At 50.2% G+C, this 21,529-nt stretch overlaps 7 protein-coding genes across 7 annotated transcripts; 5 read left to right on the top strand and 2 right to left on the bottom strand.

Annotated features, from left to right (window-relative positions):
• Positions 1 to 120: 120 nt before the first annotated feature.
• Positions 121 to 758, top strand: KY384_001467 (uncharacterized protein; the record flags this gene model as incomplete). The annotated part of the gene is made up of 3 exons (XM_044809997.1): positions 121 to 178; positions 260 to 318; positions 414 to 758. 3 exons carry the CDS (start codon positions 121 to 123, stop codon positions 756 to 758), a joined length of 462 nt encoding a protein of 153 aa, XP_044673009.1.
• An 866-nt stretch (positions 759 to 1,624) lies between these two features.
• KY384_001466 (uncharacterized protein) lies at positions 1,625 to 5,329 on the top strand (the record flags this gene model as incomplete). The annotated part of the gene is made up of 4 exons (XM_044809996.1): positions 1,625 to 1,972; positions 2,023 to 2,412; positions 2,462 to 4,917; positions 4,969 to 5,329. 4 exons carry the CDS (start codon positions 1,625 to 1,627, stop codon positions 5,327 to 5,329), a joined length of 3,555 nt encoding a protein of 1,184 aa, XP_044673008.1.
• Positions 5,330 to 5,777: 448 nt separating this feature from the next.
• On the top strand, positions 5,778 to 8,745 carry KY384_001465 (uncharacterized protein; the record flags this gene model as incomplete). Its single annotated transcript, XM_044809995.1, has 4 exons — positions 5,778 to 5,836; positions 6,058 to 7,150; positions 7,207 to 8,313; positions 8,374 to 8,745. The coding sequence occupies 4 exons, from the start codon at positions 5,778 to 5,780 to the stop codon at positions 8,743 to 8,745; spliced, it is 2,631 nt and encodes an 876-aa protein (XP_044673007.1).
• A 1,426-nt stretch (positions 8,746 to 10,171) lies between these two features.
• Positions 10,172 to 11,850, top strand: KY384_001464 (uncharacterized protein; the record flags this gene model as incomplete). The annotated part of the gene is made up of 3 exons (XM_044809994.1): positions 10,172 to 10,414; positions 10,473 to 11,477; positions 11,539 to 11,850. 3 exons carry the CDS (start codon positions 10,172 to 10,174, stop codon positions 11,848 to 11,850), a joined length of 1,560 nt encoding a protein of 519 aa, XP_044673006.1.
• A 416-nt stretch (positions 11,851 to 12,266) lies between these two features.
• KY384_001463 (uncharacterized protein) lies at positions 12,267 to 15,479 on the bottom strand (the record flags this gene model as incomplete). The annotated part of the gene is made up of 1 exon (XM_044809993.1): positions 12,267 to 15,479. One exon carries the CDS (start codon positions 15,477 to 15,479, stop codon positions 12,267 to 12,269), a length of 3,213 nt encoding a protein of 1,070 aa, XP_044673005.1.
• A 3,723-nt stretch (positions 15,480 to 19,202) lies between these two features.
• Positions 19,203 to 19,994, top strand: KY384_001462 (uncharacterized protein; the record flags this gene model as incomplete). The annotated part of the gene is made up of 1 exon (XM_044809992.1): positions 19,203 to 19,994. One exon carries the CDS (start codon positions 19,203 to 19,205, stop codon positions 19,992 to 19,994), a length of 792 nt encoding a protein of 263 aa, XP_044673004.1.
• Positions 19,995 to 20,233: 239 nt separating this feature from the next.
• Positions 20,234 to 20,978, bottom strand: CSR1 (phosphatidylinositol transfer protein csr1; the record flags this gene model as incomplete). The annotated part of the gene is made up of 4 exons (XM_044809991.1): positions 20,234 to 20,420; positions 20,479 to 20,585; positions 20,644 to 20,813; positions 20,897 to 20,978. The coding sequence occupies 4 exons, from the start codon at positions 20,976 to 20,978 to the stop codon at positions 20,234 to 20,236; spliced, it is 546 nt and encodes a 181-aa protein (XP_044673003.1).
• Between the last annotated feature and the right edge of the window lie 551 nt (positions 20,979 to 21,529).

Here is a 21,529-nt window from a genome sequence, read left to right as displayed (position 1 = left end):
ATTGACAATCGTCATCACGCATCCGACGCGTATTTTCGTTCATTTCCCCTTGTCAGTTGTCACGAGCGCTGCACTCATCTACTGAGAAACTCCTACCTTAATCCGACTCACTTCGCAAATATGGTATCATCGAAGGGAAAGCCAACCGACCCTAAGCTCAGGGAGGAGGCGAAAGAAGGTTTGTTGTCCCCAGTCGCAGTCGCGCTCGCGCTTTCCTTTCGCGCTCTGGGGAAGTCGGAGCTGATAGTCAAATGATTAGATGTAAAGCAGATGCCGAACAAAGATGGAGGTGGAAAAGGCCAGATGGCCGCATGGAAGGTCTGTCCTTGTCTTCAACACTCATTCCTGTTAATTATTCGCGATTTGCGCCCTCGGGAGTTTTGGACTCATGACTGATCAAGCTCTCGACCTAGGCTGGAAAGATCTCCGAAGAATACGAAAAGCGGGGCGGTGGCTATGAGAATGAGGCAGGATCTGCAAACGAGCCTACGAAGGGTGCGCCCAAGCCAAAGTCAGATGAAAAAAAGGCCAAGGAAGTGAAGGACTCAGGCGCGGGAGATCAAAAAGACGACAAGCCCAAGGCTAACAGCGGCAAGAAGGCGACTGGTAAGAAGACTGATGGCAAGCCTAAGGCGCCTAAGAAGGAGAAAAAAGCGCCCGCTGAAGGTACTCGCAAGAGCGGACGCTTGAGCAACAAACGTAGCGCTCCAGCGGACGAAGGCAAGCCGGCAGCGAAGAAAGCGAAGAATGGCAAATAGTCTCTCGATCCAGCACGGACGGTAATCTCTCGTCATGCACTGGATCATGATTAGGAAAGGCCGGCGTGTATAGTGCAGGCTTCTGAGGTAGGCTTTGGATTTGAATGCTTGAATATTCCAGTGGATAAGGGCGGCGAAACACGATCTGAAGTGGATAGACTAGTCAGAACATGCTAAGTATCTTCAAATCGTGACTCTCGAGTCGGCTCATTGATGCTCCCCAGTGTATACGCTGAAAGCCTTATATGATTGAGCAGCGGCAGCCTTTGGTGTATGATTCTAACTACCTTCTTAACAAGTCTGCCCACCCTTCATCTTGCAGCAATATACAAATTGAAGTAGATATGTTTGCGTCTGAACTTGTGAGGTTGGCTTCTATCACCTAGGGAGAAGGGGAGCGTATTACTCCGCCGACTGCTAGAATAGGGGCCACTAGGGGCACAGTGTTCTTGGCATTGTACTCTGTCGCTCTTGCTGTTTCTGGTAAAGCTTCGGGTACCTAGCCAAAATCCAATGCCGTAGGCGGTAGAAATTCTGGCGGATCAAGAATGTGTGAAGATTTCTATCTGGATTGCTCTTGCATGGAGGGGGCTTTTGGAGGAGGTGGGCCAGACTAAAGTCATGACATTGGCTTTCTGACATAAATTCATTCTGATCTGCTCCGGAAAGCCATGCGCTACTTCTGCTGCCTTCCCAAATCACCGCAATGAACTGGTTTCCAAACCCCTACAGTATCCCGTAGGTCTCGAGGAACAATACAGCACGTCGGTCGTGGCTAATGATTTCGAAGGGACATCGTGTAATGCAAGGACCTCTCGCGCTCTTCCTACACTATCCACCTCGTTATATATTCCGTATCATTGAAAATGCTGGGTGCCTCTTTTCTCCCTGCCAGGCTCCGTCATGAGCACAAGCAGAACGGTCCGGCCACCAACCCGACCTACATCAACAGACATATTACTACACTCCTTCAATGGGTCTCGCGAGGAGCATTTACACACCCTGTCCACACGATCGTTTCTGTAGCCTTAGTTGCGAGCACTTGCTACATTGGGCTCCTTGAGGGGAGACTTCTGGATCATACAAGCTTAGGCAACAATGTGGGCAGTACGGACCTTGCAGCTTTGGCACAAAATGGGCGACTTCTCCGGCTCGGTGAAGAAACATCATGGAAATGGCAAATGCACAACAACGGCTTGGGCTATAGCCACAGCGTATGACAACCTGCCCTCAAGGAACTGGATGATCGTTGACAATACCACAGGATGAACAGAACATCTTACTTATGACACTCGTTTTCCCAGATACCAGATCTAATACTTATCCTCGTACTGCGCCTTCGCCTCAAAAAGTAGCCTCCGCCGAAAACGTCTCGGTTCAGCTTCTTCCGCCAACAGGGAATCCGTTGCACCCGATCTCTCAAGATACGACACTCGCTTTTGCTGTAAATCGTGACGACGCAGCTAAACTCCTCAATAATATTCAAGAGCTGCCAACTCAAGGATACATTAGCAACCACGAAGACACTCTAAGTGAGACTTTCACAGCTCCGGTCAGGTGGATCATGAATGCTGCCAACGGTGACGGAACTTCCAAAGCCTCGTTTGGCTCCACTGCTCGCAATGCATGGATAGGTTTTGTGGATCTGATTAAGGTACCGGCTTGTCTTCAGAGTCATCCCTAATACTAAAGACAAGTAGCAGGCGGAATCTCTAGACATCGTCATCATGATCCTAGGCTACCTGTCGATGCACTTGACGTTTGTGTCTCTCTTCATGTCGATGAGGCACATGGGCTCGAACTTCTGGCTTGCAACCACCGTCCTTATCTCCTCTGTCTTTGCATTCCTTTTTGGTTTGATCGTAACAACAAAGCTTGGTGTCCCGATCAACCTTGTGCTACTTTCCGAAGGTCTCCCATTCCTAGTGGTGACAATTGGATTTGAAAAGCCAATTATACTGACTAAGGCGGTTCTAACGGCTTCATTAAGTCAGAAGCGCCAGGGGTCGACAACGTCTGAGGCACACGTCACTAACGGCCCAAGTTCGTCAAAGACAATACAGTCTTCCTTACATATCGCGGTCAGAGATAAAGGGTTTGACATTGTAAGAGACTATTGTATAGAGATTGCTATCCTCATACTAGGAGCGTGTTCTGGCGTCCAAGGTGGATTGACGCAGTTCTGCTTCCTTGCCGCATGGATTCTGTTTTTCGATGCAGTCCTCTTGTTCACCTTCTATACCGCCATCCTGAGCGTAAAACTAGAAATCAATCGGATCAAACGCCATGTTGCACTGAGCAAAGCACTCCAAGAGGAAGGTATTAGTAAAAGAGTTGCCGAGAATGTTGCGACAAGCGACGAACTTTCGAGGTCGAAGACTGAAGATGGAGTTTTTGAAGGCTCTGATGCACCTAGACGGCCTACCGTGTTTGGGAGGAAAGCCCGCGACAGCAGCATTCCCAAATTCAAGGTTCTAATGGTGACTGGATTCCTATTGATCAACGCACTAAACCTTTGCACGATACCTTTCCGTTCTGGTAAAAGGAGTGCTACGGCTACAACAATGTCAGGGCTGACTAATGTCTTGACGCCTCCTTCAATTGATCCATTTAAAGTTGCTCAAAACGGATTGGACTTCCTGTATGATCAAGCGGTGCAGAACGAGACCCCGATGGCGGTCACGGTTCTCCCTCCTATCAAGTACGGACTGAGTTCCTCAACACCCACAGCTAAAGATGTGAGCGTTGCACAAATAGAAGATGATGCCTCGGACCAATTTCTTGACTATGTGGTCGGAGGTAGAGTCGTGGAAGGCGTGCTCAAGAGTCTTGACGACCCAATCGTCAGCAAGTGGATCATTGTTGCGCTGACAGTAAGCATCATTCTCAACGGATATCTCTTCAACGCCGCTAGATGGAGCATTAAGGAGCCACGTCTTCTTCCAGAACACACCGCCACTGTTGCTCAAGAGTCTCGCACTGCTGCACCTTCTGGCCCGGCACCTTCGTCTGATTCAGAGTTGCTCCAGGCAAACGGTCATGTGCCTGAACGCAAGAGAGATGTTGTCTCTTCGCTGGACTCGGAACATGATATGAGACCTTTCCAAGAGTGCGAGCAGATGCTCAGAGACAAAAGAGCCGCCTTCCTCACAGACACAGAGCTTAGTGAGCTGACCACGCGTGGCAAGATACCTGGTCACGCTCTCGAGAAAACGCTTGAGAATCCAGATGCAATGACAAGGCTTGAGTCGCTGACCCGAGCCGTGAAGATCCGTAGGACTTTGGTTTCGAGGACAAGGGCAACTGCTGCGACTTCAGGTTTGCTTGAGACATCCAAACTTCCCTACCAGAATTATAATTATGAGAACGTTCATGGCGCGTGTTGCGAGAATGTTATTGGTTACATGCCGATACCCGTCGGCGTTGCGGGTCCTATCGTCGTCGATGGACAGCCTTTCTATCTGCCAATGGCAACGACAGAAGGTGTACTGGTCGCAAGTACCAATCGAGGCTGCAAGGCCATCAACGACGCTGGTGGGGCTGTCACGGTCCTAATGGCTGACGGCATGACCCGCGGGCCATGTGTTGGCTTCCAGACAGTAGCTCGCGGAGGTGCAGCGAAAGTATGGCTTGACTCTGAGGACGGACAGAGGATCATGAGACGGGCGTTCAACTCGACGAGTAGCTATGCTCGACTACAAAGCATGAAATCTGCTTTGGCGGGTTGCTATCTCTACATCCGGTTCAAGACGACAACTGGTGACGCTATGGGAATGAACATGATTTCAAAAGGAGTTGAACGCGCTTTGGATGTGATGAAGAACGAAGTTGGATTCGACGACATGTCCATCATCTCGCTCTCGGGCAATTATTGCACGGACAAGAAACCAGCGGCCGTCAATTGGATTGACGGCAGAGGTAAGAATGTCGTTGCTGAGGCTATCATCCCTGCGGACGTGGTTCGGCGTGTACTGAAAAGCGACGTCAATGCATTGGTGGAGCTCAACACAAGTAAGAATCTGATCGGTAGCGCAATGGCTGGAAGCATTGGTGGGTTTAATGCACATGCTGCCAACATAGTTACAGCAATGTTCGTTGCGACCGGTCAAGATCCGGCACAGAACGTGGAAAGCAGTAATTGCATTACGATCATGCGCAAGTAAGGACCCCACCTCTTATTGATAGTGAAGATGGATACTGACGAGTCAAGTTATGATGGTAATCTACAGATATCTGTGTCAATGCCTTGCATCGAAGTGGGCACAATAGGTGGCGGAACCGTTCTCGAACCGCAATCAGCTTGTCTAGATTTGCTCGGAGTGCGAGGCGCACATGCAACGAACCCTGGAGATAATGCTCGTCGCCTTGCTCGCATCATCGCAGCCGGGGTTCTGGCGGGAGAGCTAAGTCTTTGCAGTGCTTTGGCGGCCGGACATCTTGTGAAGGCTCATATGGCCCACAACCGTAGCGGTGCTCCAACAAGGACAGGTACGCCAGTCAGCACAGCAGTGAGTAGTGGTCCTAGCAAGGGCCAAATTGCTGAAGGACTAGCGATGACGACCCTGAGATGACAGCCAGCGGCCGTGAGCAGCTCGTGTGGCTAATGTGGTTCTTCTGAGGCGTTCAAGCGATTTTGCATTTACATGTGTGCTGAATTCGATTATACCCTTCTGTACGCTCGTTGCTGTTGTTGCACATTGGTATTGACAGATGTCTCAAGAGCCTTTGGCTGGTGGTAGCTTGCTGAAGCATGAAGATAGAGTGTGCAGGCTGCATGCGCTGTATCAGTGAGAGTTGTGTCTTGAGGTATAGAGATAGATGCAGTACTCCTATAACACGACACCAAAGTGAGTTATGGTACGCCTACGAGTAAGATCCTTCAAGCTCAAGTTCTTGCACAATGGACGGCTCAGTGCAGGGGGTTGATTGGTTGGAGGTACCGAGCCAATGATGATGAGCTCTAGGCCTCCCGAGTTGCAGACGGACTAGACCTCAAGAGTCAAGAGTCTCGCTCTCCTCATGCCAACAGCAGACTACAAGAAAGGAGAACCCATGCCTCACTCCTTTAACGACTTGAGGTGGGCATGAGTCTGGATCTACTATGATTGCTGCTTGCTCACATTGTATGCGCACATACTCACTCTGCTCTGATAACCGCGCGTAGCGGTGCGCAGCGGCAGCATTCTCTTTTTTGTTTGTAACGTGGAACAGCGGCTGTACAAACCCGCGCTCTCGTCACCGCCTCACTTGCCTTCGCTCTCGACGTCAGATGCGATCATCTGCCTTGTAACCTTCACAGGCAAGAACATCTGGACCATAATATGAATGGCCGCTCCGGGCCTCCTCCGCTGTCCCCTAATCCAAGCGAATGGTCAGGCTTTTCTCACTACCAGAATGGTGGCCCACCGTCTCGATCACCAGGCTATCCCCCAAATGGTCGTAACAACATAGTCACACCTCCAATGTCTGGATCCTCGACTGGTACTGATCCTCGCATGTCTAATGGCATGCCCAACCGCGCCGGTGGACCTTCACCGCCACATTCAATTGCTGCACGCTCGAGCTATGGCACAACAATGTCATCGAGTGATACCAAACGACGACAGACAATAAATCAGGAAGACAGACTGGCGCAACATTATGCCATCCTGAAAAGATTTCTAGGACAATCCTTACGAGATGAAAAGGGGAACATGAAGCCCAACCGGGCACGAGATAAATTACTTCGACTGTCAGGAATACAATTTCAGGAGTTGAGCACGGATGTCTACGATGAACTGCTTCGAAGACAAAGCGCACAAGGGCAGCGGGAGAATGGCCCTGGTGGTGTTCCTCCCTATCTCTTACCCAAAGACAACTTCCATCCGAAGAGGAATCAAGCACGGCAGAAATTGGCCACGCTTCCTCCGCCCCGATTTCGAGATCTAGCGACCGATGTTTTCTATGAATTGGAGCGAAGGATCCCACACCTCGCCGGTCGAGATATACCTCGAGGGGGTAGTCCAGCTCTCGGTCCTCCGAGCCGGGCAGGCACGCCTAATAGCATGCGAGGGCCTGGATATGGACCCAGGAACCAATCGTTATCTGGACAATTGATGGCACCAGATGACCCATATGGTCGACCAACGGCAAAGCAATTCCAAAGCAACACCATCATACCAAACAAGAGTACCATGGTGGAAGATGACGACGACGATGGTCTCAGCGATGTCTACGCAAGTCGAAGGGACACAACATTTACATCAAGAAGTGTGGGTGCTTCAGACAAAGACCGCAAGGCGATAGCAGAACTAGAGACCCAGGTCACAGAATTACAAGACAAAATCAAAGAGTCAGAGGACCGGCTGCGCGATAAAGATCTGAATCTAGCAAGGCTTGATGATCAGTTCAACGTGAGAACCCTAAGTGCACATGTCAATGATAAAGCGAAAGCTAACGTATCCTGTAGACCGCGGAGAGAGAGCGGAAACGATATTCTGATATACAATCGGATATAGAAGACAAATTACAAAATGCGCGTGGTCTCAACCAGAAGCTGCAGGCGGAACTGGACAGAGTTCGAGCCGAGCAGGCCAGCAGCGAGCGCGATTTGCGCTCCCAAATTGATGCGATGACAAACAAAGCCCAAGGTAGTAACGAGTGGAGAAACCGCTTCGAAGGATTAGAAAGAACACATCAAGAGCTGCAGTCGGAGCTTTCACAGCAGGAGACAGTCACAAACGAAGTCAAGCAGGAGGCCACAGGCTTCTTAGGCCAGATGAAAAGCTTATCTGAACGAAGCGCTCAGGCAGTAGAACGCGAAGAGCAATTGGTCATTCAAGTCCAAAGACTAGAACACGAACTCGGAGAATGGAGGGATCGTTACGCTCTTGCCAAAACCCAGGCAGAGGCAACACACGCTCCGCTGATACAGCCTCCAGATACTCGAGAGCTCACTAAGGATGGCAGCCTCATTGCCCAACACGGGGCCATCAAGGACATTTTTGTGACCAAATTTCAGATTGCGATTGAGGAACTTTTGCGTAGTGCAAGAAGCGGAGAACGTCAAAGAGTCTTACAACATGTCAGAACAGTAGTTTTAGCTGTGCGGAACATGACTATGGCAGTACAATCCGATCGCAGTGAGACGACGGCAAGGGTGAAGGCTAAGATTTCAGCGACTGCAAACAACCTCATCACAGCCGCAAAGAATTACGCTATGTCGGAAGGCCTAATGCCCGTTGCACTGCTAGATGCAGCCGCATCCCATCTATCAACCTCCATAATTGAGCTCCTCCGGATTGTTAAGATGCGGCGCTCTGCAGGCGAGGAAGTGGAAGACGACACTAACAGCGATATTGTTGACTCACCAGCCGACTATTATGGGCTTAGCAACGGACGATCCAGTGTTGGGGGAGAATCAGCCTACAGCACAGACAGCAAGCCTCAACTTAATTCGCGGACATACTCGGGGTCAAATGAACGGAAGCCTTTGCCAAATGGCATTCCCAACGGAATGACGCCACGGCAACCTCAGCAGAGTGGCCCTCGAGACGTAAATATCGAAGAGCTCAAGGTTCGTCAAAGACGCATCCCCACCGCATTGTGAACTTGCTATTGACAAAAATGCCCCCAGAATTTCCTCGATAGTCGCACCGACATTCTCCGGTCTACGCTACAAAACCTAGTGTCGTCCATTCGGACCTCTGCGCCGCCACCTGATGTGCTCGACGCGATAGCTTCAATTACGTCGACTACAAGCCAGATCATTCACCAGACGAATCAGTCTGTCCCTCAAGGCTCCAAGCCGAGCAGTGTCGCGAATTCACTGTCTCGACTGGTGGACAAGCTCGAGGAGAAGGGCAGAGAAGGGGAAGAGGTGACGACTGAGGCGGTTTGGAAGGAGTACGTCAATGGCCTACCGCCGATCGGATTTGAAATTGCTCGAGGGGTCAAGGAACTTGGACAGTGGATTGAAGAAGAGGTCCGGGGGGGAGATTTCAGTTGACACGATTTAGCGCGCCGCATCACCTCTGGGGGAGTTGGATAGAGCTGTTTGTGACGAGGTTGGATCGGCGTCCACCGAGCAATGGGCTCGTTGATATGTTTGGATATACAAGAAAGCATGCTTGATGGGAATTTAGACATGGGTAGCACATACCATAGGGGGCATGGGGGAGAGTAGCGCGGTCAATAGTACGATCCCACGACAGGACAAGATGTAATTAGCCTTGTTAGCCTCCCCAAAGAGCATATAAACTCTGAGGTCTCCAAATGTCCCGTGCCGGATCGGACAGCAGACTGATCTCATATGGCCCAATCGAGAGCTTGCCCAGTGTACCTCGCATGATCTATATCTTGTGCCTGAAGTTTCGAAGTTGAAACCGGCCACAAGAGCTGCCCATCGGAGGTCGCCGACGGCCCTAGAGAGGACGTTTTCGCCATACGGCTTACGGAGTATTCAATCACACATTCAAAACTGTCAGACCTTGCACCTGGGGAAAGCACCCTGTGGCGACAGGTATCGCTTTGAAGTTCCATTCATCAGAGTAAGTATCTTTGCGATCTGCATGGTAGCAGGTGGTAGGAGGGCTCCTGAGCTTTCCCAGAGATGTGGCCAACCGCAGCATAAGGGAAGATCCTCGTGGTCCTCCAGTCTCCAGCTCTGCACGATCCTGCAGACTGCAAATCAGCATCATCAATGCTATCTATCCGGCCCTCGCTTATGAAGTTATGTCTCCCATCCCGCTTCGACCGGCCGATCTGTCTGGGAGCTTGTTGCACCTATCAAGAACATTAGCAGCTGGAGGCGGACGTATCACTTGCCTGATCGAGCCTACCGCTGCTCTATATCCTTCCCCACCACGCGGGTTCCCAAAAGTCTTTTTTCTCCGACGCCGCATCTTCTGCATGCAAGCTGCACCCCTACAGTCTGTCGCCGCAGAGGGGGCCACCTTCTCGCCCAGCTAGACTCGATCTACCTCCCAACCACATCGAACCATATCTCGCGCCAGGACGTCTGGAAGGTCACCAGCGTCGATGTTTTCGGCTAGACCAACGGCAATGGCTGCAGTTCCCATGAGCTTGGAGAGAGCTTGGGAGGAGGGGAGTGGGACGAGGAGCTGCTTATCAGTGGCATCCACACCTCAGGACCGCGGTCTGGGGCGTCCGTCAATTCAAATATCCACAGCTCAAAAGCGTCGGTGACCTCCACTCCAGTTCCACTTCTCTTCTTGATATTGTCGGCGCGTGCTTTGCTTCATCCCTGGCATTCTCCGTGCTCTCATTGCTTAAGAACTGCTCCTTTCTCCCCGAACTATCTTGCACTTCTGTTCCCTTTTTCCACTTTTGGTGACCCCGCCACACATTTGAGGTAGCCCCTCACGCGACCCAGTAGCTCATCTTTCAGCGGTGCGCTGCAACCACCTGCGACAATGGGTAAAATGGATTACGACATAAAGTCGTCCTCGCCGACAGGCACAGACACTGAGAAGGGCGGTCTCCCCACCTACACGGACGAAGCTACCGCCGTCCCTGGGGAGGTCTTCGTTCAGGGAGACTCCTTGTTCGCAAAGACACAGCGTTTCGTCACAAAGTTCGGCGTGGAGCCGAGAGGTATAGAACGAGTGCCTGAGGATGAGCGGACGGACACGAACCTCGTGCAAGTGGGCACTGTCGTACGTCTTTCCCTGCCTCGACCACCTACGAAGTTGCACTGACATTGAACAATGACAGTGGTGTTCAGCAAACATGGTTGTCTCCTCCTTCGCAATTGGCGCCCTCGCTATTCCCGTCTTCGAGCTCGGCTTCGTCGATGCTCTCCTCACCATACTCTTCATCAATCTCCTCGGCATTACCCCCGTTTGTTTCTTCAGCACCTTCGGCCCTCGCTTCGGTCTACGGCAGATGGTGCTCTCGAGATACTTTTTCGGTTACTATGGCGTCAAGGTCATTGCCATCTTTAACGTCCTAGCCTGCGTTGGCTGGTCCTCCGTCAACGTGATTGTCGGTGCCCAGCTTTTCAACGCAGTCAACCCCGACGTGCCTGGTTGGGCAGGGATCATCATAATTGCCGCCTGCACCTTCTTCATCACCCTCTTCGGCTACAAAATCGTCCATAAATACGAGTTCTGGTCCTGGATACCCTCTTTCATCATCTTCCTGATCGTGCTCGGTGAATTCGCCCACTCCGGCAAGTTCAAGAACCTGACGCTGCACAAAGGCGGTCCAGAGGCAGGCTCTGTTCTCAGCTTTGCTGCCTCAGTCTTCGGTTTCGCCACGGGATGGACCTCTTACGCAGCCGACTACACCGTCTATCAACCGGTAAATACGTCTCGCAGGAAAGTCTTCCTCTGGACATGGGCCGGTCTGATCTTCCCGCTACTCTTCACGGAGATGCTCGGTCTTGCAGTCGCGACCGCGACAATGAACGGACCAGACGACAACCCCTATATCACCGGATATGGGAAAGCCGGCATCGGCGGGTTGCTCGCTGCAGTGCTCTTCCCACCCCTAGGCCGCTTCGGCGAATTCTGCCTTGTCATCCTCGCCCTCAGCATCATCGCGAACAATTGCCCGAACATCTACAGCTTGACATTCTCGCTGCAGCTGATGACGAGATATGCGCAGAAAGTGCCACGGTTCATCTTCACGTTTATCGGGACAGTCATCTATTGCGCGATAGCTATCCCAGGCTATTCGAGATTCGAGGAAGTGTTGGAGAATTTCATGTTGTTGATCGTACGTCTACTTTCCTTGACACCCCTCACAAAGTAATCCACTGACATACCTGCGTTTCCAGGGCTACTGGCTCGCCATCTACGAAGGCATCGCTCTCTCCGAACACTTCATCTTCAAGAAACGCAAATACGATCTCACGATCTGGAACTCGCCCAACGAACTGCCGCCCGGCATAGCCGCTGTCTTAGCTTTCTGTTTCGGCGTCTTCGGGGCTGTAATGGGAATGGCGCAGAAATGGTGGAAGGGGCCAGTGGGGCGGAAGATTGGCCTTCCGATGTTTGGAGGCGATGTTGGGTTTGAGTTGGCGTTCGCTTTTGCGGCGGTCAGTTATTGGGGGTTGAGATTTGCGGAGAAGAGGTTCTTCAAGAGGTAGAAGTGAGGAACGTTTGAGCGTATCGTAGGTCTGGTCTGGTCTATAGCTTGGGTATTGTAATGAATGTCTCGGTCAATCGATCGTTCGTTGTATATGTTAAGGCATTGAAGAGTCAGATGCTAAATCTTTATTGAAATGTGCACCGCCCCTCGTTTTGACGACTTTATCATATTGTGATTGGAGAAGGTATGGTCAAAGCAAATGAGAAACATGTATATACATACGAGCAGCCAAGAAGGCAGAGTCTCTCACGATTGTATGTGCCGATGTAAGCAAGACATACAATATTCAAGCACGACATTCAACATTTATATCCCATTTTCCAGGCACCCACCAATTCTCAGGGGTATCTCTAATGCCCAATCAGCGCCTCCGCTAAAATCAGATTCCCATGCATCAAACATCACTCATCCATGTCAAAGCTCCCACACCTCTCTCTCGGGCGTCTCAGCCTCCGTCCTATCGCCATTTTTGCCCAATTCCTCCCCACCCTCATCATCTATGACCTTTACAATCTCCTTTTCCCCTTTCGCAACAGCTCTCTCCGTCCCCCACAACTCAGCACCATCACCCTTCTTGATCCCAAACCCCAACTCTTTCCTCCTAAGAGCGTAGTATTTCTCAAGACATTTCCTTCTTTGTGCCTGTGTCCAGCCTTCCACACAGAGTGAAAACTCCACTGGGTCTTTCAAACCGAAGATACGCGCCATCTCGCAGAGCTGCCTTTTCTTTACCTCTTCCGGCGGGTGGTAGCGCCAGTGGATGGAACTCACGTCGTCGTTTTCATCCGTGGTATCATGCCGGCCATTGGGAAGTGGACTCCGGTTGGGGCGCTTTGGGGACTCGCCCTGGGTGTTGCGAGCAAAAACATGCTGATCCCCGAAGGCGATGTCAGCGCCCGCTTCCTGGGCGCGACGAGAGAGATTTGCCTCGATTTTAGAGGAGCCGACGACTTCGTTGTTGAAATGCGTGTACTCGACGCCTGCGCCTGCTAAGATTGCGGAGATCGGGTCTGATTTTTTGGGCAATTTGTTCGGACCTGTGGCGGAACCATTGGTGCTATTGTGTTTGCGTTTCTTCGTTGGTTTTGGGTCGCCAATGGATTCGACTTCTTCTATGATAGAGGCAGCCAGCTGAGACATTGCGCTGTCCTCTCCGGTGTCGCCCGGGTCTGGAATGAAGGGATCATCAGCGGAGGCAGTAACCTGGCTATCAAGGTCTAAATCGACACCCGCAATTGTGACTCCTGCCCGTGATTCGGCTACGTTAGTCTTGTTGACGATGTCCCTAAGCACAACCTTCTCATCCTGAAAGGTAAATAGATTTGTAAGCCCAAAGATCTCGCCTTTCTGATCTTTACTTTCTTGTACGCCTTTGAAATAACGACGCTCGTGGCTAGCGGTGTAGCCAATATTGGCCTGTTGCTGTTTGTAGATTTGCCTCGCGTACACAATTTCTTCGATGGTGCCGGCTGATATCAGGCGAAACACTTCGACATCCCTCACTTGACCGATTCGATATGCACGATCCTGGGCTTGCAGATCGTAAGCGGGATTCCAATTTGGATCTACAATGACTACTTTATTAGCTGACGTGATATTCAGGCCAACGCCGCCGGCTTTCGTGCTTATGAGGAAAACAAATTGGTCAGGATCACTGTTGAAATCGTCTACCGTCTTCGCGCGGTCTTCATATTTCATGGCGCCATCCAGATAACTGACATTGTACGTTGTGTGTTGGAAGAGCATCTGCAGCATCTTGAGTAGGCGGACTGAATGTGAGAAGACGAGGACTTTGTCGCCACTGTTGAACCAAAAGGTCAAGAGCTTTTTGAGTATTTTCCATTTACCGCAGAACTCTGGGTTTGCATAGTTCATGATACTATCTCTTGTCTTGTACAGCCGGCGCCATTGATCAGGAACAGCTACCTGAAGCATTTCAAGATCTTTGTCCTGTTTATCTTTCGGGTCATTTGACTGAGGTATTAAGATGGCAAGGTGATTCGAAACTTTCTGAAGATGTGCAATAGCAGGGAAGACGTAGGATTGCCATTTTCCGCCGTCTGGAAGAGTCTGTTGACAACACCAGCCAGTCTTTTTGCCTGAGCCACAGTAGCAGTCAGTAGCAGATTCTCTAATGTAGCGTACTACATCGCTATCGATCATATTTTCGTAAGCATCGGCCTGCGTATCTGTCAAGGGGCAGAAGACTACTCGATCGCTCTTCTTTGGCAATTGGTGCGCGATCAGTGTCTTCATTCGCCGAAGAAAAAATTGAGGCAGTAAGTTCTTAACAAGCCTCTCAGCTGTCTTCCTTGCTTTGGCCAATTGATACATAGTTGCTTCGTGAGATTGGCCCATTTTCAGGGGTTCGCTAACACTTTGCTTCCATGTCGATATGGGTCCGAACTTGCCTGGGTTTGTCCAATTCAATAGAACCCAAAGTTCATCATAAGAATTCTGTATGGCAGTCCCTGTGAGTCCAATGCGACACAAAGCATTGACTTCATTCATAGCCTGCGTGATTTCTGAATTTCTACCTTTGATCTGATGGCATTCATCTGCGATAATAGTGTCCCATTCAACCATGTTGATTGAGTCCTTGTTTAAGCGATACGTGGAGTACGTCGTTATCATGACTTCCAGCCTACCCTTTATTGCAGCCTCTAGGACTTCGTCTTTCGAAGAGCCGTGATATGTGTCTACGTGCCACCAGCCCCATCTATCGAATTCATTTTTCCAGTTTTCTATCAGACTCCCCGGACACACTACTAGCAGTTTGGGATACCATGGCGCTCCTGCTCTCCTCATTTTTCGCATTCGTTTTGCATCTCGTTCATCTCCTGTTTTTCCGAAAGCTGCGGTCAAGAATGCAATCACTTGAACAGTCTTGCCTAGACCCATGTCGTCACCCAGTATCCCACCAGTCTGGTAGACAAAGAGCGCGTGAAGAAAACCTGTCCCTTCAACTTGGTAGTCTCTTAGCCATTGAGCGATAGAAGCAGGTATAATTCCAAGAGATTTTGGTAGCTGTATATCTTTGTAGGGAGCAGAAGATTTTCCTTTCGAAAAATCCGGCTTTTCCTCCAGGTCTTCTAAGTTTTCATCATCAGAGAAATCGATTTCATCGTAGGTAGGCGGCAACTTCAACCCAGCGGCTTTGAGCTTTTCGTAACGACAGTCAAATTTCTTTCTGCGATTCTGGACGTAGTCGGGTAATGTGTATTCCATCAATTGGTCATCCTCAGATAGGTCATCATCCCACTGCCGTTCCTTCGACTTTCCTTTCGCTTTCGTAGATGGACGCCCTTTTTTCTTTTGGCTTTGACGATTTCCATTCTCGATTGCCTTTGCCTGCCTGGTACTTGCAGCAGCTTTCTTGCGCTTGACTGATTTCCGATTCTTGAATCTCTTGTAAGCTGCCTCACTATCTTCCGAAGAGGACCAGTCGACCCTCTTGCCTCTAGATTGGCCTCCATTCGTCTTCCGAATGCCTTGATGGCGACCTACTTGATCGTTGATGCCACCACCGTGGAGCTCCGTACGGTGACCCACATGCTGCTTGGGAATGATGCGTTCATTCAAATCCTCGTCTTCGGTTTCGGACAAGTCTTCCAGATCGTCGTTCATTGCGCATGCTGGCTTAGGAAATTGATGCAGGACGCGGGGAATGCGGAGCGCGTCAGAACTGCAAAACTGCATTCATGTCTTGGCATGGGGAAAGCGGCTGCAGCTTTTGCACGAATATAGTTCGGCGCTGATGGCAAATTAAGTCACTTTTCAAAGGCATCAGCAAAGTATATGAGGCTTTAAAGGCTGCTTGATAGCCTTTAGAGCTCGGAAGGGTAGCTGTAAAGTATAAAGTAACAGTGAGTACCAAAAATGCTCTGAGTGCCATCAGTATAAACTTCATAGCTCCTTAGACGTAAGTGGCAGCTGTCCAGCTCTTACTTGCTGAAAAGAGTCATACGAAGGAGATGCATCGATAGGCCTCAGTCTCTATATGTTTTATCACTTCAAACATTTCATTTCAAGAACTGCCAGTTGCTACCTCTATGGTCATTACGGGAAGCCAACTCATCTGGACCAGTGCATTGGTGTCAGACCGTACGCGACTTTTCTTTCATGTTTCATAGTCTTAAGTGTCTCGCTTCTACACAGAAGCGCTTATCACGACTTCCGCTCCAGAGGTTGAAAGCCCATTGCAGCAGCTCGGGGCGCAGGCTGACATATTCAAGGCCTCGAACTGAGCCTCAAGAAGGGTTGAAAGCTACGAGAAACGCTTCATTTGGCTTTTTGAGAGTGCCTTGTGAGAGTAAATCGGCTTTTTCAGTTCCTGAAGATATTTACAATAGTCTCGGACTTCTGACCGAAAGCCTGGCTCGAAAGGTGTGAAAGGGATCGCTTCTTGATACTAGATCCTTGAATTGAATATGCTATGGTGATTGGTGTCTGCACGAGGCTGTAAGAGATGTCTCGTCCGTAGAAGGTACCGTCCTTTGTCATCAATCGTGCACATGCTAGCAAAAGCCGTTGTCATGAGAGAATGTTCTGCCCTTTCTCACACTCATTATAAAGACGAAAGTCGGTAATCGGTCAGCTTATTCAGACAAAAGTCTTCTTGGTCAATCCCAACACATTCCTTGGGTAACGGATGTTTCCGAAAGGTAAGCGAGCAGGATGACAGCTGCGTAGCTTTAGGCTGCCAATGACGCGTCATTGTGTTGACGGACGTTTTATAAGACGTCTCTACAGCTTCATAAACCGTGCAAAAGACCGCTGTGTACTTCAGAACAGGGCGAGGACCGTAAAGAAGTGAAGGAACCGGCATCCTAGTCGTAGGCGCCTGCACAAAGGAGAAGCCTCATGCCCGTTTCAAAGGCCGAGCTATCACAATTTTGCTTCGTGCTACCGGAAAGCTTTGAGGCTGATAATCCTCTGGTTAGACTAGCGTTATGAAATATCTGACAAAGACACGTCAGATATGGTACTTCAAAATCAGCATGATAGACAATAAAAGCGGGTTCTAGTACCGAAGGTTCGCAACTTATGTTCATCATCAGCTTTCACCGTCCACGATTATGCCCTCTCTTCGTTCGTCGCTCCAGTCGGCATTCAATCCTTCGTTCACGCCACAGAGCCACACTATTGAAGCGCCTGACATTCAGTCCCTCATCAAGACCCTGCATCTCCAAGTGCATCCTGAAGGTGGCTTCTTCGTAGAAACCGATCGTGATCCCCTGCGAGTATCGAACCCTTTCACTCCCAACAGTGACTCTGACCCGACGCGTAACTCAAGCACGACGATTTTCTATCTTCTCACGCCTGGAAGTCCGCAGGGCCGTTTTCACAGAAACAAGGGTAGGACAGTCCACACGCTTCACCGAGGACGCGGGCGGTGTGTGATGATCCATCCTCCAAACGTAGACGGAGAGGATGGAGGGAAAGGGAGAATCGAGACATTTGTCGTTGGGCAAGATCTTGCCCATGGAGAAAGGTTGCAGTGGATCGTTGAGGGCCAGAAATGGAAAGCCAGTTTTTTATTGCCTGATGTGGACGATAGAGACAGTGGAGGATTGCTGATTAGTGAAGTATGTCCCTTACGCAGAAAGCGTGTCCGAAATGCTACTAGTTGAGATGAGAAAGCCGCTGATTTACTCGATAACAGACGGTGGTGCCAGGCTTCGAGTTCACAGATCATGACTTCTTGTCGACAGAAAAGTTTTTAGAGCTTGTGACTGAAGAGCAAGCGAGAGAGTTGAGCTGGTTGCTGAGAGAAGTCTGAAGATCGGATCGGACGAGTTGTAGCAATACCGCCGAATTCGGTGACGTCTGATAGATTTGAGAACAGAAGCAGCCTTGGCCTTTGATTACTAGCTAGCATTATTGTGAGGTATTTAGGGACCCAAAATGCGCTAGTATATGCTTGAAGCATCGGTGGTTCACATCTATCGACAAGGTTTCGAATTTACTACATGAATGAACGCACCACTGCGGAGCACGAAGTAGAACCCGTGCGCAACTGGTTGATACGAAAGAACGTTGCTGGCGACTTCTTCATAATCTTTCATGTGTTAGCTGAGTGCTTGTCTTGCTGTGGCGCCTCAATTGTCGCACCATTGGCCTCATTTTTGCTAGAGTGGGCTTGATGCGTCCCATGGCCTTACTGTTCGACTCTTTTCAATGACCTTCCTGCGCTGTGGGAGCTAGAATCTACGACTGGAGATGGATTCGCTGCCTCCAGATTGATGGAAAGTTCCTCATCTATGACGCGTCATTGACGTCTTGTCGGGCGTCAAGAGATTGGATGAAGCATTGTGTAATTCCACTTCAAAAAAGAAGGATAGATCCGGGGTTCCACTGGGCATGAGTGTTGAAAGGAAAAAGGCAGCAAAGAAGTTTAAAGACAAGGTTTGGGGCTCGTCAACATTATATAAGTCGTCAGTTCGTTAATGACACATGGTTCCAGCATACACATGACGCTCATTTCGAGGATTAATTGTGAGCTAGACGCAAAATGGCCATTCGAATCCTTTTTGACGATTCTAGATCACCTTTCGCCCTTGTTCACGAGCCCTGAGGGGTAATTCTTCCATCTGTCACGGGTAGAGATATTGCTGAGGAAATCAATCACTCATTCGTGAGGGGTTTCATCCTGACCATACTGACATACGACTAATAGGTTTCTATTTCTCTTGGTCGAAGTTGCAGTGGAACATTAAACGGAGCGCTATGAAAGCCTAGGCTGTCATAGTAGCTTTCTGTTGATTTAGCTGTCGATGCAAATCCCCTATATCTTCCTTGCAAACATTGTCTGATGTCTAGATATCTCAATCATCAGGATGCCTCGCGGCAGCGACTTATAGCTTGGCTGGAAAATTAGCAGTGATGGTGTTGAGGATTTTTTTGCTTCCTTTTCTAGGCTAGCATGAGCTGAAGCACTCGCTAATGTCAATGTCACCACCACAAATTGATATACGCCCAAGGCTAGGGGCATTTGTAGTTAGGTCCAGGGAAAAGGGGCTCGGGTAAATTTCGGATTAGTCAGCTTTTCGCGGCGGGTCCGCATCCGGCCGCCTGAATATGATAATTACGCACTTGTGACATCGTTTTCACATTGGCAGGTCATTGGCGCGAAACAACTTACGTTTCGTTCGCTCTGAGAGTACCCTGAAAAGACCCCAACTCGCGAAAGGATTGTACAAGGGTCTGCGATGGAAAATCAGTCTTAGAATGTCCATTCTACACCATGCCAGAGCTTAGAGTAGAAACGATCCACCAAGATCGAGCAAATCTTTTTCTGTGGATCTCAAACATTACGCATATTCCAGATCCTGACCAGAGCTCTTGACGATGCCTCTTGACACCTCCCTCTACCCTCTCACCCTCCTCCGCCCTGACGGCCGGCGCTGGAACGAGCTCCGCCGCCTGCACGCCCAAATATCCACCCAATCCGCCGCAGATGGCTCCGCCTACCTCGAAATGGGTAACACCAAAATTCTCTGCATAGTGACCGGTCCAAACGAGCCGCGAGGTGGCGGACAGCAGCGCCGCGAAGGCCGTGAGCGTGATGAAGCCCAGATCCATGTCGAAATCAACCAAGCCGGGTTCGCGGGGACGGACAGAAAGAAGAGGGGAAAGGGTGACAGAAGACTCATGGAAATGGGTAGTACGATCGCTTCTGCGATGGCGACGGCGTGCTTTTTGAACCTTTTTCCGCATTCGACTGTCCATGTGACGTTGCATGTGTTGAGTGTGGATGGGCCGGTGCTGGCGCCTTGTATCAATGCTACCACGCTCGCGCTGATTGATGCGGGGATACCGACGAGGGACTATGTATGTGCGTGCACGTGTGGGCTGAGCCCGCTGGCGCCGGGGGTCATGAGAAGGGAGGGGGAGAGTCAGGATCCTTTGCTGGATTTGAATGGCATGGAGGAAATGGAAGTACCATTTCTGACGGTGGCGACTTTAGGGGAGGAAGGGGATAAGGTCGTGGTGTTGAACATGGAGCGGAGGGTGAGGATGGAGGCCGTGGAGGGGATGTTGGCTACGGGGATTGAAGGTTGTAGGAGGGTGAGGGGTTTATTGGATCAGGTTGTGAGGGAGCGAGGGGGTGCCGTAATTGCTGCTGGCAGTGGGACTTGAAAGCGGAGGAAGAGAGGAGGATGCAGTGCAGTGCAGGCAAAATAATTTTCGAGACGCAGAATGATGGGTCATGTGACAACGAAAATAGATGGTTGACAAGTTGTGATAGTGGTGAGACTGCTTTTCTATCTTCCACTTACCTTCGGCTGATCCTCACAAAGGCCAGGTGGCCGTTGTATGGCCGAAAGATCGCTGCCGCCACTCCATGAAGTCTCCATGCTTTTAGCCTCCAATTTCAATTAGGCTTCACCGGAACCGGTGATGGTTGGGGGTGACTTGAACTTGATCGAACCACTACTGCTGCCAGTAGCCTCGATAGACTTCACGACATGCATTGACTCAGCGTCTGCGACTTCGCCGAAGACAACATGCTTGCCATCAAGCCAAGAGGTGACGACAGTAGTGATGAAGAACTGCGAACCATTGCTGGTAAGGAAGAGGTTGTCAGCATATGTCTTAAAAGGAAAGGAGAAGCGATGCTCACGTGTGTGGTCCCGCGTTCGCCATTGATAGCAGACCGGGTTTAACATGCTTCCTAGCGAAATTCTCGTCCTTGAATTTCTCGCCGTAAATGGATTTACCTCCAGTGCCCTTGAAATTGCAGCGTTAGCTACCAATGCTCACATTAAGCGGCTGCACCGATACTTACGTTGCCACGTGTGAAATCACCACCCTGCAACATAAAGTCCGGGATCACACGATGGAACTTCGATCCTGAGTAGCCGAAGCCCTTCTCTCCAGTGCAGAGGGCACGGAAGTTCTCGGCTGTCTTGGGGACAATGTCGTCGTATAGGAGAAAATTGATACGGCCAGTCTGACCTATGTGACATAGAGTCAGCTCGTTCTTGTATGTGACCGATTGTCTCGATGGTTTTGGAAATGGGTTGAGAGTGGAGGCTCACTTTTAACATCACTGGTGGGCTGGCCCTTGGAGTCCAACGTTGGACCTTCCCACGCAAGATCAAAGTATGTTTTGATGGCCATGGCTGGTCGTGATGATGAGAAGTTCCTGATAGATGGGAGTTGCTTGTGGAGTGCGTGATGTGTGAGGAGAGGTCTGGAGATGAGACGCGGGGCAGTCGACAGAAAAGTTGCAGTCTGGATGTGGGGCATGACGGAGCGATGTGGGGTAAGTCTGATTGCGGGACTGGGGCGAATTGACAATTGACAAATTATACGTTGAGAGCCGCCGGTGCGTCAAATGCTGGAGATCTGACGTGTGTCACTGCTGTCTCCAAGACGGTGTGCGGCCACTCGCTGTATGGGATTTGAGGGATGATCGATGCAATGGCGGGTCTCGATGGGGACGCACCTTTCTGGTGGGGAGCAATGGATCGCGGCTGGGAGACGACGGCTTCGGACAGAGGATGCTATTTACGGCAGCAAGCTCGACAAGCAGAAAGCAGATACAGGAAGTACGATCACGCCAACAATGCCTTCAATCCGAAATCATGATGTCAGTTCGCTCTAGGTCACGACGAGAACGCAAAATTTCGATAATTAGGGAGGCTGAGTCATCCCCAGCTCGATTGCTT

The sequence above is a fragment of the Bacidia gigantensis genome (assembly GCF_019456465.1).
Source record: "Bacidia gigantensis strain McMullin 20006 chromosome Unknown contig_132, whole genome shotgun sequence".
Taxonomy (NCBI): Eukaryota; Fungi; Ascomycota; class Lecanoromycetes; order Lecanorales; family Ramalinaceae; genus Bacidia; species Bacidia gigantensis.
This window is presented reverse-complemented; position numbering and strand designations above follow the sequence as displayed.